General features: G+C 35.8%; 1 protein-coding gene across 8 annotated transcripts in view; it reads left to right on the top strand.

Annotated features, from left to right (window-relative positions):
* MYO9A (myosin IXA) overlaps nt 1-19,217 on the top strand; it is a 235,527-nt gene that overhangs the window by 140,455 nt on the left and 75,855 nt on the right. For all 8 annotated transcript variants that reach the window (XM_047767208.1, XM_047767209.1, XM_047767211.1 and 5 more), the window contains 6 exons: nt 3,093-3,215; nt 11,850-11,930; nt 13,655-13,765; nt 14,624-14,746; nt 17,136-17,285; nt 18,394-18,713. In XM_047767208.1, the coding sequence (XP_047623164.1) occupies nt 3,093-3,215; nt 11,850-11,930; nt 13,655-13,765; nt 14,624-14,746; nt 17,136-17,285; nt 18,394-18,713 (908 nt within the window). The remainder of the gene's footprint in view (nt 1-3,092; nt 3,216-11,849; nt 11,931-13,654; nt 13,766-14,623; nt 14,747-17,135; nt 17,286-18,393; nt 18,714-19,217) is intronic.

Below are 19,217 nucleotides of genomic sequence, written 5' to 3'. Positions count from 1 at the left end.
GTTAACGAATCCGACTAGGAACCATGAGGTTGCGGGTTCGGTCCCTGCCCTTGCTCAGTGGGTTAACGATCCGGCGTTGCTGTGAGCTGTGGTGTAGGTTGCAGACGCGGCTTGGATCCCGCGTTGCTGTGGCTCTGGCGTAGGCCGGCGGCTACAGCTCCGATTAGACCCCTAGCCTGGGAACCTCCATATGCCGTGGGAGCGGCCCAAGAAATAGCAACAACAACAACAAAAAGACAAAAGACAAAAAAAAATCATTAGTTCCTAATCATTCATTCATTCATTCATCCAAACTAATATCTATGGAGTATGAAATTCCAGGCACTATAGGCATTGGAGGTGCAGTGATAAACAATCTAGTCAAAGTTCTTGCTTTCTCATAATGATTCCTCTAGAGAAAAAGAAAAATATACATAAATAAATGAAAAGATGATTTAGATGATACTCAGAAAAGATGCAAAGAAGAAAATGAATTAACATTTTACTGACTTAGAGGTAGGCTAATTTGAAGGTGTTTAAGAAATAACTTTGAGAAAATTTGGGTATCTAAGCTACAAGTTGAATGCCAAGAAAAATGAAGCCATGTAGCTATAGAATATTCCTAGCAAATGAAAAAATCAGAAAGACCTTTATGTAAGAATGAAAGTGGATTTTTTTTTTGGTTTGTTTGCTTTATTTTTTCAGTTAAATTCCTTGAAGGCAAGGACTTCAAGTTTAAAGAAAATTATTTGTATTTTCCACAGTCCAAATGATATTTTTTTACATAGTGACATTTGGTAATTAATTTTACCATTTTTGTAGATACAGTTTATAAAATGAAAGCATTTCCAAAGTCTTCTCAGAAGTATCTCCGGGGAAAAACAATTTTAGGCTTTGTTGCTAGTTTGTTTTTACTTATGGATAAACCACAAAATTCTTCTAAATGAGTCTTGACCAGTAAGTAAAATTACTTTTTTCTTAATATATAGTGAATCTTTTGTGAGAATTCAGAAATAAACTAAAAACCATCAGAATTCAACACACACACCATTTTGCATATATATTATTGTTTTGCATGGATTTTTTTGACAATAGTATTTGCAAATATTTTTCCATGTCAGTAAATACAGTTTTACAATATTTTGGGAGCTGTATAGTATTCAGTTGCGTGGGTGAAGCATAGTTTATGAAGAAAATTCCATATAATTACTTATCCCTGTTTTTCAGAATTTTTCACCATTTTTTAAAGTACATTGTCAGAAATAACATTCAGATCTCTCCTTAGATAAATACCTAGACTGAAATTGCTTATCAGGAAGGTTATAATGATTTGCATTTTTAAGAACAGTGCATAAATATGCCTATTTCACTATATCCTCATGTATACTGAGTTTTTTAAATCATTCTTTACTATATTTGCCAATCTGATGTGCAGAAAACCTTCTTAAAAGATTTCTTTGATTAAAAGTGGGATTCATTGTCAATATGTTACTTTTTTATATTTTGAGAGTTATCTGTTAGGTCTTCTGCTGATTTATTATCATGGGATTTTTTTTGAGGATTTCTTTTTTTTTTTTTTGTCTTTTTGCCATTTCTTGGGCCGCTCCCACGGCATATGGAGGTTCCCAGGCTAGGGGTCTAGTCGGAGCTGTAGCCACCGGCCTACGCCAGAGCCACAGCAACTCTGGATCCGAGCCGCGTCTGCAGCCTACACCACAGCTCACGGCAACGCCAGATCCTTAACCCGCTGAGCAAGGCCAGGGATCGAACCCGCAACCTCATGGTTCTTAGTCGGATTCGTTAACCACTGCACCATGACGGGAACTCCCTGAGGATTTCTTTAACAGTTCTTATACAGAGATTAAGACTTTGTCATTATTGGAAATATTTTTTAGGGGGACTTGTTTAAATATGTATTGTACTTATTGCCACTTGAAAGTTTTTATTTTTTAATATTTATGTTGTCAAAATTAGTATTTTTGAGTCTTTTAAATTTGACTTGCTGTAACTCAATTCTCTGCTTCTCATATGATAAAACTTCTACTTTTTGATTAACATTATACAGTTGCACATCTTTATAGATATATTCTCTTGACAGACTCACTGACATAAATTAGTAGGATTTTAAAAATTGATTAGTGGTTGGATAAAAAGAGCTCCAAAATATTTTATTACTATCCTGTCAAATATTCTTTAGTTGCTTTGTTGGTGTAGCTCCTATCTTATTATTAAGATTAATAACTATGACATCAGGATGAGGGTTGATAGAGACTATGTATTCTTTTTTCTGTATATGTGTGCCTGGCTTACCTACTATATAGCCCTGGGATTGAATTTATTGCTCTAGGAGTCAGGAGTCAGTTGCAGATAACAAATCACTAGATATTTTTAAGTAGAAAGGGACTTAAAGAGGTTTTTACAAAAATGTTCAAAAGCCTTAGAGTTTCAGAGTATTAAAACAACAGCAGAATTGACCTCAGCTGTAATCAGAAAGCTAGGAGATGATGTGTTTGTGGGAGAAGGTGAGCGTGACATCCTGCTCCTCTGTCATCTTGATCCTTCTCCCCCGAACTAGGAAATGAGGAAACCATCACCATTGCTGCTCCTCCCAGCCACATACCACCTGTGGTGTAATCCAGGAATGAGAAAGAATCTGTACAACCATTGGCTTTGGGGCTAAAGTGCTTTTACTAGAGTTGCAGTGACAACATAAATGCTCTGCACTCTGACTTTCAAAACTCACAAAAGTACTGCCTGAACACTGGGGCCATAGAAAACCAAAGTACTTTTGTGTGTGTTTGCCAGCAGAAACAAGCTATTAGCTGAAGCCTCTGCCTTAGTTAGACCCTCCCAGTTTCACATGTGGGAATTTAGTTGATGAACTTAAATCACATCCAGAACCTGTGATGCAGGTGAGTTCAGGAAATACAGTTTCTTTTTAGCTGGTATGCTTCTATAGGAAAGCAGAAGGAGGGTAAATGGATGCTGAGTATTAATCTCCTATATTTACCACAGTCATTACGTGGAAATAATGAAAATTGACTTACATTTTTGTTTTTCCTATTCTTAGATTAATTTATGTGAAGAATCTGATTTTCCCCCCTTCTTTTTAGCACTTGCTAGAGGTGAAGTCTTTAAAGCACCTGACAAGACTGACCCTACAGGATCGCATTACCAAGTCTCTTCTTCATTTGCACAAGAAGAAGAAACCTCCCAGCATCAGTGCCCAGTTTCAGGTTATTTCCTGTTTTACTTTTTTTTTTCTTTTCACTTTTAACAAAGAGGAATCATTTTCATTCAGATTGACATTATTATAAGGTCAAAGTGTTCTGCTAGGTACCCAAATGGAATATGGCTCATGTGACTAAAAAGCTATGCTATAATGGTCAGTTTGGATAGAAGTACTGAAGATGAAAGAAAAGTCAGCTGCTTTTCTTTTTCATCCCTGTATCTCTGCATAGTGCATATCTCAAAGAGTAATTCATTATATATTTTTTTGCATCTTTTTGTCTTTTCAGGGCTGCACCACGGTATATGGAGGTTGCCAGGCTAGGGGTCGAATCAGAGCAGTAGCTGCCGGCCTACACCACAGCCACAGCAACGTGGGATCCAAGCCGAGTCTGCAACCTACACCACAGCTCACAGCAACGCCGGATCGTTAACCCACTGAGCAAGGCCAGGGACCGAACCTGCAACCTCATGGTTCCTAGTTGGATTCGTTAACCACTGAGCCATGACGGGAATTCCTCCTATTATTTTTAATATGAGGAGAAAAGCACAGAAAATTAACTCCCCAGATATGGTCACTGTTAACACAGTGATGTACATTTTAATACATATCTATTTAAACCTCATTTTGCTGCCATCAACATTGAACTAAATGGAATTGTAAGCTTTTTTCTTCTTTATTTTAGTTTTATATGCATTGAAATCCAATTCTTTTTATTGTGACTAGGCATTTAGGAATAAATATAACCAATATAAATTAACCAAATAACTTCCAGAAATACTTTAAGAAATGCTTTTCCAATTGTTTATTCCTTTTCTCAAATTATCCCAAACATTTTACTCATTTGCTAGATATTTATGAAAATGAGCTGAAAATCTGAAGGGTAGTGATGATGCTTTACATAATTTTACCCTATCTCATGCTTTTGTCACTGAAGCAATGTTCACTGTTAACTAAAAACTTCATTATCTGCTGATAGCTATATTTCTATATGTGATCACTTTTTTGAATGCTCCTTTTTAATCCTGGATATCTGAATGTAAAATATCTACTGGCATATCACTGGATATAGTCTTACTTGATTTATAGTATTTATAAGCATAGTCCTTTGAACTGTAGGCTAGAAATGTCATTTTATTTTAGACAATTTTTACCATAGGCCTGGAGAAAATTTTGATTCTATAAAAGCTACTTGGTCAAATGGTTTTTCTTTAAAAAAGAAAAAAAAAAACAAACAAGATTGAAGAGCCAGATAACTTATTATGTGCTAATAAAGTTAAAGAAAGTCAATTGAATATATAATGGAAGCTCTGCCATGAATTTAAAAAAATCCTTCTTAATTCATAATGCTATAGGTTAATGATATTGGATTATTAAAAAGAGAGAGAGATGTTGCTTGGCCAAGTCTATCTATACCTTGATGTTGTCTTCACATTCTCATAGTTTAGCTGTTCACTTAGAAATGCAAAGACAAATGGGTTACAGGGGGAAAAATCTTGCTGATTGATAAACTATAAACAGTATCAAAGTTTATTAGTGTACAATGAGAAATAAGAATCATAGGCAGACTTGTTATCATTGTTACCTCATGATCACATTTCCCCCTGAATAGCAGACCAACGTGGGAGCCAAATTTTGAACGAAAGGTAACTTGGTGAGCTTGGTAACTGAAAAAGAAGCATTCATCTTATAATGAAGGGTAGAACCATTAAGCTGTTAAGTGTCCTTTGTTTTGTTACCTTGGATCTGGTACAGGTGACTATGTTCCAAACTCAGTCTTTAATCTGAACAGTATACATTATAGCTACTGTAATAAAAACTGAGTTATAATTACAGTCCTATCCTGTCCCTTAAAATCACCCAAATTCAGGAATTTTGGATATTTTCAAATTGTTTTCAAGTATTGTATTTAACATTTGGAAGAGTCATCTGTAATGTTTCTAATACATTGTTAAATGTAAAGGTAATGAGTTAATTTTTGATTGTTTAGGAAATACAGAGAACAAAAACAAATGACAGTCATTTACCATCCAGAGATAATCACCAGTGTACTGTATTTTCCAGATTCTTTACTAAATACTTATACAGTCTATTTTTCCTCCAATTCTGTAAGATAAATACTGTCACTCTTATTGTACAGGTAAGGAAATTATAAGTGACGGAGCTAGATGGCACCCAGGTAGCTTTGACTTCATGCCCTTCTTAGGAAAGAATGTTCATAGAATTCATGAAGGGTTAACTGATACAAGACTTGCCCTTCTGCTATAAACAACTAGAAAACTGGACAAGAGATAAGAATCAAATGTTTTTAGATATTAGACAATAAGTATTGTAGGATTATGATCTCTGAGAAAAGGGAAATAAATGAGGCACGTCCCAGGTTACTGCATAAAAGCAATTTGCTATGGCCCAGGAAGAGGGAACCCAAACTAGCACAAGAGGTTTTCCTCTGGAGCTGCCCTCACAAAGCTTAATGACAGCAAATCTTGAAGGAATCAAAATGACCCTATGTAACTTAATAGCCCCAGGGGAAATTGTCTGTTATTCTTTAAAGGAATATAACAGAATCCAACAGTGTAAAATCATACTACCATCCAATCTGAAATTACTAAGCATTCAGGGAGAATCAGGGAAAAAATAACCCATAGCAAGGGAGAAAAATTGGTCATTAGAAATAGACCTAAAAATGACAGAGATGATGGAAATAGTAGATGAGGATCTCAAAATAGCTACTATGTATCATATAAATACATCCCAGGACATAACAAAAAAACATGAATAATGATGAGACAAAAGTAGAAGATATGAAAAAGACTCAAATAGGAGCTCCTCCTGTGGCACAACAGGATTGGCAGCATCTTGGGATGATCCCTGGCCTGACACGGTGGGTTAAGGATCTGGTGTTGTTGCAGCTTGGTCACAGCTGCAGCTCAGATCTGATCCCTGGCTTGGGAGCTCCATATGCTGCAGGCGGCCAAAAATGAAAAAAAAGAAAAAAGAAAAAGACTCAAATAGAACTTTCAACAGTTAAAAATGTAATATCTGAAAATAAAAATAAGCTAGATGAGATTAATAACTTAGTGCAGAAGTAGTGATTTAGACATTACATTTACTTTGAAATAAAGTACAGAAAGAAATAACAAAAATGGAAATATGTGAAAAAAGCATTAATGAGTTGTGGAAAAACCAGTCATTGAACATCGGTGTAATTAGCATCTCAGAAGGAAAGGCAGGAAAGGGGGATACAGAAAAAAATTTGAAGAAATAATGAACAAAGTATTTCCTGAATTTATGAATAATATAAGCTCTAAGATCAAATACTTTCAACAAATCCCAAGCAGAACAAACCTAAACACACTAAGACACATCACATCAAATTACTAAAGCCAGGAGTTCCCATCAGGGCTCAGCGGTTAAGGAACCCAACCAGCATCCATGAGGATGTGGGTTCAGTCCCTGGCCTGGCTTGGTGGGTTAAGGATCGGCGTTGCCATGAGCTGTGGTGTAGGTTGCAGACTTGGCTGGGATCCCATGCTGTGGCTCTAGTGTAGGCCAGCAGCTTCAGCTCCGACTGGACCCCTATCCTGGGAACCTCCATATGCTGCAGATGCAGTCCAAAAACGAAAACAAAACAAAAAATTGCTTAAGCCAGTTAAAAAGAAAATTTTAAATATAGCCACAGAAAAAAGACCTTTATATGCAATTAAATGAAGATAAGGATAACAGTAGGTTTCTCATCAGGAATTATGTAAGCCACAAGTCAAGAATGGTATTTTTAAAAGACTGAGAGGAAAAAAAAAAAGTCACTCTAAAATTCTGTGCACAAGTGAGTTTATCTTGTAAAAATGAAGGTTATATAGACTTTTTCAGGTAAACAAGAGCTGAGAGAATGTGTTGTCAGGAAATTTACAGTATAAGAATGTTAAATTTGGGAGAAAAAAGATGAGAAAAACCACATAGAAATTTGCATCTGTACAAAACACTAAGAGTGCTAGAATGATATAAGAGTAACTAACTATAAAAAATACTTTTTCTTGGCGTTCCCGTCGTGGCATAGTGGCTAACGAATCCGACTAAGAACCATGAGGTTTTGGGTTCCATCCCTGGGCTTGCTCAGTGGGTTAAGGATCCGGCGTTGCCGTGAGCTGTGGTGTAGGTCGCAGACGCTGCTCGGATCCTGCGTTACTGTGGCTGTGGCATAGGCCGGCAGCTACATCTCCAATTCCTAGCCTGGGAACCTCCATATGCCGCGGGTGCAGCCCTAGAAAAGGCAGAAAGACAAAAAAAAAAAAAAAAAAAAAACTCCTTCTCTCTTAATCTTTTTTAAAAAAAATAATTGTAGAAAACAAAAATAGTATATTGTGAGGTAGAAATAAATATATGACAAAAGTAGCACAAAAGAAATGGGCTCAGTGTAAGTTTATACTGTTGTTAAGTTTTTACACTCTACAGGTAATGGCATAACATTATTTGAAAGTAGATTGTGATACATTAAAGGTATAAACCCTTGAGAAATCCTGAAAAAAAGGGCTTATTATAGGTAATGAGCTAATAGCAGAACTAAAATGGAATCATAAAATACAGGTGACCCCTTAACAGCAAGGGTTTGAACATCACAGTTCCACTTATATGTAGATTTTTCTCAATAGTTAACACTACACTATTTCACAATCAGTGGTTCGTTGATTGTGAACCAGATAGAATGGAACCGAGTAGATGGAGGGCTGACTTGAAAGTATGGGGGTTTTCAATAGCATGGTGGATCAGCACCCCAAACCCCTGCTTTATTCAAGGGTTAACTGGATACTCAATTTTATTTATTTATTTATTGGCTGCACCCATGGTATGTGGAAGTTCCTGGGCCAGGGATCAAACCCATGCCACAGCAGTGACCTAAGCCACTGGAGGAACAACATGGGATCCTTAACCTTCTGTGCCACAGTAGAACTCCAGTTGTATACTCAATTTTAAAAAGATAGGATAAAAGAAAAAGCAAGTTAAACAAATAGAAACAGATAGCAAGTAGGTAGACCACATATATATTCTTATTGATTATTTCAGTGGTTAGGTAAATCCCCCTTTCACCCTACTTTGGATTATTTTCTTTTGAGACTTTGTCTCTTGCAAGCAAATGTTAGTATGAAACTGTCCTTTTGGTCACCAGACTGTCAAAGTAGCTAAAGCCTTAAGTTATGAGTGAGATGATGCAACTTAATTATAAGGCAAAAACTATACATTGTTTATGCATAGAGCTGTATGTGAAAGCAGACCACTTCACAGGCACTGTGTGTCTACTCAGTTAATTTTTTAAAAGGAGTTTTGTGCTTTTCTCCTAGGATAATAGATCATGCCTTTTCTGTTGCTGTTATTATCTGCTAAAATATGCTGATGAAAGTACTGCCCCTCCCTTGGCTAAACAAGGCATGCCGTGCCTAGCTGCTTAGAGACCCACAGATTGCTGGGAAATATATCCAGTACTAAGTTAGCTGTCAGTGTAGTCCTTTCCTTGGAGTGGTGGAACTTCTAAGGTTTTCTCCCCTTTGGCCTAAGAGTTTTTCTAACTGGGGTTCTCTGCATAAAGGCCTATCAGAAGAAAATAACCTACTTTTAGTTCTACCTCTGGAACTAAGAAATAAGTCATTACCCAAACTCAACCAAGCTGATTTTTTTCTTTTTCTCTTTACGGCTGCACCTGTGGCAGATGGAAGTTCCTGGGCTAGGGGTTAAATCAGAGCTGCGGCTGCAGGCCTATGCTGCAGCCACAGCAACACTGGATCTGAGCTGCATCTGCTACCTACATGGTAGATTGTGGCAACACAAGATCCTTAACCTGCTCACTGGCTCAGGCCAGGAATTGAACCTGCATCTTCTTAACCCACTGAGCCACAGTTGGAACACCTGATTTTTATTCTCGGACATATATGTATGTATTCAGTTTTCTACAGTAGATACATACTAGTTATATAGTCAGAGGAAAAGATGTCAAAAGAAGATTAATTTTTTCAAAGGCAGTTTGCTTATAGCAGCAGAAAGCAGATCAGTTGTGGCCTGAGATGGTGGGCAGGAGCAGTTATTGATTGATAATGGGCAGGAGGGAAGTTTGGGGGTGGATGGATGGAAGATTTCTAAATCTGGATTATAGTGATGGTTACACAATTATATAAATTTACTGATAATCATTATCTGTATGCTACAATGGATACTCTTTTCTAGTATGTAAATTATATTTCAATAAAGCTGTTAAAAATAGAAAATCACTATTAAGAGAATGAAAGGGCAAACTACAGGGTGTGACAATATATTTGCAGTACATCTGAAAAAGACTGTATATATGGAATATATGGAAAACCACAAATCACTTGTTAATAAGACAGACAATCTAATAGAAATGGGCAAAAGTCTTGAACAGGCAAAACTGTCTGATAACAAAAGATGTTATACAAAAGGCCAATAAGCCCATCTAGTACATGCTCAGTATTATTATTCTTCAGGGAACTGAAAAATAAAGTTGCATTTAGGCAGTAATACTACATACTGCATAATACCAACATGGCTGAAATAAAAGAGACTGATTATGCAAAATGTGGAGCAGTCAGAATTTTTATATGCTGCTGATACAGGCATTTTGGAAAATGTTTAAAAGACAGTAGAAGATTGTTCATAGCAATTTTATACCTAACAGCCAAATTCAAAACAGTCAAATATCCATACTAAATGGATAATTATGGTATAGTCAAATAATGGGTCACTACTATACAGTACTGAAAATGTACAAAATACAATTGTATGCAACAAACACAGAATAGTACATAGATATCTCTCTTTTTATATTCAGTTTAATAGCAAATAAAACTAATTTACCATCTTGAAAGTCAGGATAATGTTTACCTTGATTGAGGCGTAGAGGGTGGAGACTGGTAGCTTAATGTGAGTGATCTTGCTAAATTCAGGTTGGCGCACAGAGGGGCTTCTAAGGTTCTAGTAACATTTTATTTATCGATTTGTGCTTTGGTTACAAGAATATGTTGCCTTTGTAAAAATTTATCATATTGTATATTTATTCTTTAAGAATTTTATATTATATATATTATACTACAATAATGCTTATGAGAAAAAAGAACACCTAGAAGTATAAAATGTGTATGCTGATTAATATAAATGACAAAAATAATAGGAATCTGTCTATATGATTATAAAGCTTCCAAATTTTACTTGAAATCATAAAATATTGAGTCTAGGTAGACTGTGACAACTTAGGTTATTTTTTTTTTATGATTTTTGTTTTTTTCCATTATAGCTGGTTTACAATGTTCTGTCAATTTTCTACTGTACAGCAAGGTGACCCAGTCATACATACATATATATACATTCTAGGTTATTATATTGTAATCCCTAGAGCAGACACACACACATACATACACAAAATACAAAGAGATAAAGCTGAAAAGCCAATAGATAAATATAATACTAATAAACAAACTGTGCTGTCTGACCATAATTAAACTAGAAATCAGTAAAAGAAAGATAACAATCTCCACATATTTGGAAAATGAAAAACAAACATCTAAGTAATACATGAGTCAAAGAGGAAGGAAAATTTTTAAAAATTTTAAATGGAATCAAAATGAAATATTAAAATTTGTGCAGCATAGCTAAAGCAGTACTCCAAGGTTAATTTGTAAAACTAAATGCTTTTTTTTTTTTTTTGTCTTTTTAGGGACACACCTGCGGCATACGGAGATTCCCAGGCTAGGGGTCTAATCAAAGCTGAGGCTTCTGGCCTACACCACAGTCACAGCAACACCAGATCCAAGCTGCGTCTGTGACCTATACCACAGTTCATGACAACAGCGGATCCTCAACCCACTGAGCAAGGCCAGGGATTGAACCCACAACCACATGGTTCCTAGTTGAATTTGTTTTCCCTGCGCCATGAAGGGAACTCCCTACATGCTTTTATCAGAAAAGGAGAAAGGCCTTTAGTCAGTAATCTAAGCTTCTACCCTAAGAAACTAGAAAAAGAGAAACATTAAATCCAAAGCAAGCAGGAGTAAAATGATAAAAGATAAAAGCAGAAATCAATGAAATTGAAAACAGAAAAATAATAGAGAAAAGCCAATGAAACAAAAAAGCTGGTTCTTTGAAAATATTTTTTTAAAATGTATAAACCTCCAGTCAGAATAATCTGGAAAAAAAAAGGCAGCGCACAAATTATCAGGATCAGGAATGAAAGAGGGAATGTCATGATACACTTAAACATTAAAATTGAAGCAGGGGACTACTACCTTTATGGCTACCCTACTGGATGTTTTCTCCAGTCACTCCACGACTGCATGAGTTTGAATAAAATTGTTTTATGAAATGCGAAGAAAAGTAAAAATGAGTTCTAGACTTAGATTATTCTGGAGTATATTTGTGTTATTTGCCATTACCAGTCTGTCAACTTTAAGATTAAATACCATCCTCTTCCTTAATCTTAATTTAATCAGTATGGCAATGTACACAATTTGCTTTTCGGAAACAAACCTGTTTCTGTGTATGCCACTTGTTTTTGAATATTTGGCCAATGTTACTGTTTATAAGTCACTCATTGCCAGTTTGGAATGGGAGAAAAGGCTAACTATATTGCTTTGTATTGCAGGCCTCATTAAGCAAACTGATGGAAACACTTGGTCAAGCAGAACCATATTTCGTAAAATGCATTCGCTCTAATGCTGAAAAGGTAAAAATGTCCTGTAAATAGAGCTTCTAGCTCAGCTTACTTCAAACCAAGTTTTAAATTCTTTCTAAGGAGAGTAAATGGAGAGGAAGAGTTACTTATAATCTTTATAAGGAAATCAGAGTTCTATGTATCTTCTATGGATAATCTTCTTACTTCTGCACTTACCTGCCTGTAAAGTATTTGTATGGGCTCAATTTAGCATCTTCTAAAATTTAGCATCTCCTACAGAAGCAAAAAACCTCTTGAAATTCCATCATACAGAAGAATTTTATGCAAAATTTGTTACCCCACAACCAGTCTCTCTTGTTTAGGTATAAGCTATCAATCACTTACAGAATTTGCTTGGCCTTTTTTAATGTTTAGAGATTCTTGTCTCTTTAAAATAGGGAAGATACTCTAGATATTCTTGATTCCTTCTTGCTTTATATGGTAGTTCCCCTAGTTAGAGCTTACAAAATATATCTCTTAAGGTGTAAACATTTGTCATCTTTATGTCCATTATAGGAAAAATGGCTAAAATGTAGTAGGAATTAGGTTCAAAGTTCTTAAGAAGCAAGCTCTGGCTCTCTTAGTTACAAGCTTTGTAACCTTAGGCAGGATACTTAACCTTTCTGTGCCTTAAATATTTTCATCTGTTTTAAGAATATACTGTAATTGTAGGACCAACCTTATAGTGTTTTGTGAGTACGTGTGAGTCAGCATCTATAGTGTTTAGAATGTTCCCAGCCATACTAGCTTTAGGAAATGTTAGCTATTCTTTTATAGTGACAAAAAGGAAACTGTTTTATTTACATTTAAATGGAAGTTTGAGTCCCTATTGTTGAGAACTTGCTAAACAAAGAGTTCAATTAATGAAGTATTTAAGGGCACAGAGTAAGTACTAAATGAATGTTAACTGCTGTTATTATTTAATATAACTTGCCCACTTAATTTTTTTTTTTCTTGACAGCTAATATACCCCATCTCTCCGTAGGAAAATGTCTGGGGTTGTCTTAGTGGATAATTGAAAATGATATTTAGAGAATAGAGAGAAATATCAGAAGCTCAAAATACATCCTTTTTTGAAAGTCTAAAAGCATGCCTCTGAGATACCTGGGATTGACAGAGTGTTGTGACTGGTGATGAGTGAATACCTTCCATGAGCCCCTCCTCTGTCAATGCCAATGCAATGAGAGATCAATTCTCAAGGACTGTAGGAATTTTTTGTTTTTCATTGCGTCATACCAGTATCATCAGCAAAAACTATTTAGGGAAATAAGCTCGTCTTAATCTTATGCTAATCATGGAAGAAGAATCTATCAGCTCTCAGTTAACTGAAAGAGTGTGGGGAAGGTAGTTTCTGAGTGAGATTATGGATAATAATTAAAAACAAAAATACAGAAGTCTTGACTATATATAGGTTAATCTTGTTACAAATTGTTACAGACAGGTTAATCTTGTCACATAGTGACTAAACTATGTGGCTTGTGGGCAACTTCATCCTTTTGACCTTTAAAGGTCCTCTGCTTCTGCAACTAGAGAATCTGGAAGATGGGTGCCTCCTTTTTCCCTAGAGTCAAAGCTACCTTTGGGGAGGTAAGATTGTCCTGTTGCCTCTAATGCGTCTTAACCAGACAACCTCCAGTCAATTCTTAGAAATTCACAACTTAACTATTTATAAGACAAACATTAATTTGGAGATCTGTTCTTCTGGGTTGATCTTTTTTCCATTTGCTTTGTTTTAGTTGCCATTAAGGTTCAATGATGCCTTGGTACTTAGACAGCTTCGGTACACTGGGATGCTGGAGACAGTTCGAATTCGCCAGTCAGGCTACAGCTGCAAATACTCTTTCCAGGTTATGCTTTAGTGATATTTAAATATATGTGTACATCAAGTAAATTATTCCTATGTCTTTTTTTTTTTTTAATTTGGAGCTCACTTGTTTGTTTCTCTTTATTCTTCCTTTCCATTCCATCTTTTGTATGCAGAATTAAAGAGGGACAGAGAATACTCATTTCCATTGAGTGGCAACAATCTCATACAGCTTGTGTTGTAATAGAATCCACTGCTTGTCTATTCTCATTTAATCTGAACTGTTTGCTAATATAAATTTACTGATAACATAGCAGTTCTTCACAGTGATTATTCTAATAATTGAAATACTTCAGTTCAAGCTATCTAGTTCAAAAGAAGAATCCTACTTGGTTTTCCCTAAAGTTTAATCAGCAGAATTTTCTTTCGTTGGAGGCTGCCAGCAAAGCTCATAGCTATTTTTATCTACATATCTACTGCTGCTGTGGGTTTAGAAATTGTTTTGAAACTTTTTAGCAGCTGAGCAGGTCTTTACTGTTGAGGGAAAGCTTCATTCTCAGTCATACCCTGAAATAGCGCCACTTTTGCTTCTTTTTTTGCTAAAAAAATTCAGATTGTGATGAAGTAACTTTTTCTTTGGTCTTTAATACAGCTTTCTCAAAGGGAGAATTAGTTTCTGCTCTTCTTTCATTCTCCTTTGATAACAAAATTTGTAGAAATCACTTATCTCTCTTTTTACTAATTAACCTTTTATAATATTTTAGATTAACAGGTAATTTCTTGTTTTCATCCTGTTTAAAATAAGGAGAAGAGGATTAGTAAAAGGACAGTTAACTAGTTTAGAATCTTTTTTATGTTTAATTCTCTTGTGATTTTATAATGGTTTCTTTTCATTTTTCAGGATTTTGTGAGTCATTTCCACGTGCTTCTTTCCCGAAATATTATTCCATCCAAATTTAACATTCAGGATTTCTTCAGGAAAATAAATCTTAATCCAGATAATTATCAAGTTGGAAAATCCATGGTAAATATATATAATCCCTGTCAAAATTGAGTGCATTTTTTATTTTAAGTAATAATGGCAGTCTTTGCCTAGGAGAATGTTTATAAGAATGATAGTGTAACAGATATCATAAGGGCATTGATTAGGCCAAGATTTTTACTTAATAATATAATCAGTATTAGTAAAAAGAGTTTACGGCCAATGCTCTAGTTCTGCCTATAATTTTAACTGCCTAAAAATCATCTTTCCCTTATATTCTAACATAATTTTTTTACTCAATTTCCCCAAAATAACCTTATTCAGATTCCCCTACTATCTTTAATTCATCAACTACTCTTTTTCTCTGTCACCTTTCTTCTAGTTTCTTAGGCTAGAAACCATAATCATATTTGGCTTATCTTCACTTTAATCATTTTACAAAGTTCTGTTTCTCTTTTTTTTCCTTATAAATGATTCTTACATCTCTCCCTTTTTCTCTTTTCCTACTCTTTACATTTTAGTTCTGTTTCTTAGCTCTCACACACCTTTCTCTTAAAGTAAATAGATCCATCATTTGATGTCATTCTGTTTGTCATTCCATTAAACTCGCTCTACCCATTAAACTCGCTCTACCCATAGTATCAAAATCATCTCTCTCTTTTTTTTTTTTTTTGCTTTTAGGGCTGCACTTGCAGCATATGGAAGTTCCCAGGCCAAGGGTTGAATCAGAGTTGTAGCTGCTAGCCACAGCAAGAGCAACACTGGAGCCGAGCCATGTCTGTGACCTACACTGCAGATGGTGGCAACACTGGATCCTTAACCTACTGAGTGAGACTAGGGATCGAACCCACATCCTTACGGGGTACTAGTCAGATTATTAACCCACTGAACCACAATGGGAACTTCGAAAATCATCATCTTAATATATATAATTTTTAGATTGGTTTCCTGCACAGTAACAATCCCCTGATAACCTCCTCATTAAATGTAAACATCTTTCTTATTTTCAAGGACTTTCATTTTGTGACTTCACACTATTAATTGTTCTGTTGTCCTCAGTATGTGTCTTTATTCTCATTTCTAACTCCTTGTTTTGCTTAGCTAGGGGTCCTCTGTCTCTTGCCTTTGTTAGCCTACTGTTTTCCTCTTTGGGCATCTACTATCTATCTGTACTTTTAAAAAATGTTTTTTTATTTCTGACCAAAATGGGAGGTGATAGATATGTTAATTAGTATGATTGGAGTAATCATTTCACAATGTTTATACATACATCAAGGAGTTCTGTGGCGGTGCAGCAGGTTAAGGATTCTGCATTATCACTGCTGTGGCACAGGTCACTGCTGTGACTAGAGTTCAATCACTGGCCTGGAAACTTCTGCATGCAGCCAAAAATTAAAATTAAAATTAAAAAATATATACATACATCAAAATATCACATTCTATGCCTTAAATATATGTAATTTTAAATATCTACCTGCTCTTAGGAGTTCCCGTCATGGCTCAGTGGTTAACGTATCTGACTAGAAACCATGAGGTTGCAGGTTCAATCCCTGGCCTTGCTCAGTGGGTTAAGGATCCGGCGTTGCCGTGAGCTGTGGGGTAGGTCACAGACTCAGCTCGGATCCCACGTTGCTGTGGCTCTGGCGTAGGCCGGTGGCTACAGCTCCAATTCGACCCCTAGCCTGGGAACCTCCATATGCTGCAGGAGCAGCCCAAGAAATGGCAAAAAGCCAAAAAAACAAAAAAAAACTACCTGCTCTTAATGTTGAAGTGCAAATCCTGTTTTCAAAGAGACTATGTTTGTTATCTTTGTATCCCCTGTATCCCTAAAGATTTAAAATAGAATGAAGTAAATAAATAAACTGCTTAATAGCTTTGGACAGCAAGAGGTCTTTGATGCATACTGGGTTTCAAAAGGACTATTATTATTGGTTTATTCATGTTATGATCATCAACTTTAAAATCTATGATTGTCATCTTTTTTCCCTCCCACTCAAACATCCTTGAAAAATATGACCTATTACCACTACTACATTGGCTCATATTTCCAGTTCCCCTTCTGTATTCTAATGTCTCCTTTCCAATTTGAGAATCACTACTTAGGGTTTTTGTTTTATTTGTTTGTTTTATTTTTGTTTTTTGGCTTCACCTGCAGCATATGAAAGTTCCCAGGACAGGGATCAAACCCATGTCACAGCAGTGACCCTGAGCCACAGCAGTGACAATGCTGGATCCTTAACCTGCTGAGCCACCAACAAACTCCTGAGAGTGACTACCTTGGATAAATTGATAGAAATATTTATTAGTACTGCTTGTACATATCTGCCTCAGTATCTGTTCTCTAAAAAGCTTACCACAGGAATGATGATGCATGAACTAAATTTCTCATTTCTTCTTTAGCTATATTCCTCATCTTTTTTCCTTCTGGTAGGTATTCCTAAAGGAGCAGGAACGACAGCACCTACAAGATCTGCTTCACCAAGAGGTGCTCCGCAGAATCATATTGTTGCAGCGATGGTTCAGGGTCTTGCTGTGTAGGCATCATTTCCTCCATCTGAGGCAGGCATCCATTATCATCCAGGTGGGAAGCAAAGGATTCTTTGCATGAGATTGGCTAGTTTATTTAGCCTATGTTTTAGTAACTAGAACTAATTTTTTTTTTTGAGAATTAAATTGGAAATTACCTTTATTATAATAGAAAAATACTTAATTATTTAGAAATCCCCATATTATTGATTGTCATACTTTTTTTTTTTGCGTTTTAGGACCATACTCTAGGCATATGGAAGTCCCCAAGCTAGGAGTTAAATTGGAGCTATAGCCGCCAGCCTATGCCACAGCCACAGCAAGGCGGGATCCGAGCTAAGTCTGTATATTGTCATGCTTTAAAGAAAAATGAAAGCCTTGACCTTGCAAATTTTATTAAAGTAGAACTTTTTTACCATGAAATATTTACATAGGAATGTAAACGCCTTCAGTGATGAGAATGTGTCATACTCATTTTTGAGATATTCACAGCATCAAACAGATTACCTGGCATAAAATAATAGACTATTAATGAATATCAATGGAGTTGAATTTAAATTAAATTGAATTTATAGTTATAATGTCTTGTGAGGTATGATTGGGGCAAAGTATTTATATGCCTTAAATTTTTGTTGACACAGTTATTTTTAGTTTTCTGAGTGATATTTGAGAATTATATGTACATATTTGTTGTTTTGTACTCATTTTGGATGAAAAGTACCACATTTTACATTTGTCTTTTATTTTCTTCCTCACTGATTTATATAATGACTGTTCTCCACAGGACCTTTTTTGTTTGTACAAGAAAATCTTTAATATCTTAGTCTTTGAAAGTATACACATTGACCTTAAACTCATTAGTACTGGCAAATTGTAGGTGAGAATATACTTATTAAAATTAATTCGTAAAGTATGAAAGCATCAAAGTATTTTAAATTATTTTAAGTTGTATAATTAACTTCATTGAGGTTATATTATCTAAAATAGTTGTTTTAGCCAAGCATATCTGGAAAAGCAAATTTATTTTTATTTTAGTCATTCACAATTTAGCTATTAAGCCACTTAACCTCCAGCTACGACATAAGAAATTTCTTCTTTCTTTTTTCTGTGAAAATGTGTTAAAAGATATAACTGTAGTTTTTATTATTTTGTCTTCCTCACAGCGATTCTGGAGGAATTACCTAAATCAGAAGCAAGTTAGAGATAAAGCTGTGCAGAAGGATGCTTTAGTTATGGTTAGTGCAGCCACTTGTATTCAAGCATTCTGGCGAGCTCACTTAGAAAGGCAGCGGTACCTGGAGCTCCGGACTGCAGCCATCATCATCCAGCAGAGATGGAGGGAACACTATAGGCGGAGGCACATGGCTGCTGTCTGCATACAGGCGAGATGGAAAGGCTACAGGGAGAGAAAGAGGTATCAAGAACAAAGGGACAAAATTATCCTTTTGCAATCAATATGTCGAGGATTCACAGCAAGACAAAGGTAATCTTTGTTGCTATAATGATTACTCCTCTCCTCTCAAGTACTTTGCTTATGTGTCTGCTCTAACATTTGCCTAATTTGAATTAGAATTTGTTATGTTCAATTTGTCTTCTCCACTAGACTGTGATACTCCCAGAAATTTTAAGCTGCATAGTACAGTCTGTAATAGAAGCTAATTTTTTTTTTTTTTTTTTGCTGTTTAGGACTGCACCTGTGGCACATGGAAGTTTCCGGGCTAGGAGTTAAATCGAAGCTGCAGCTGCCGGCCTACACCATAGCCACAGCGACCTCAGGTCTGTGCCTTGTCTGTGCCTTACGCCACAGCTCACAACAGTGCCAGATCATTAACCCACTGGACAGAGTCAGGGATTGAACCCATATCCTCATGGATATTAGTCAGGTTCATTACCACTGAGCTACAGTGGGAACTCCTAGAAGCTAAATGTTTACTGAATTAAACTGGATTGTAAAATCTACATGGTCTATGGTTATAATTTCTAAGAG

This window comes from Phacochoerus africanus, chromosome 2 (genome assembly GCF_016906955.1).
Source record: "Phacochoerus africanus isolate WHEZ1 chromosome 2, ROS_Pafr_v1, whole genome shotgun sequence".
In the NCBI taxonomy this organism is placed as follows: Eukaryota; Metazoa; Chordata; class Mammalia; order Artiodactyla; family Suidae; genus Phacochoerus; species Phacochoerus africanus.
Note: the sequence above shows the minus strand (reverse complement) of the source record. Positions and strands in the feature narration are given on the sequence as shown.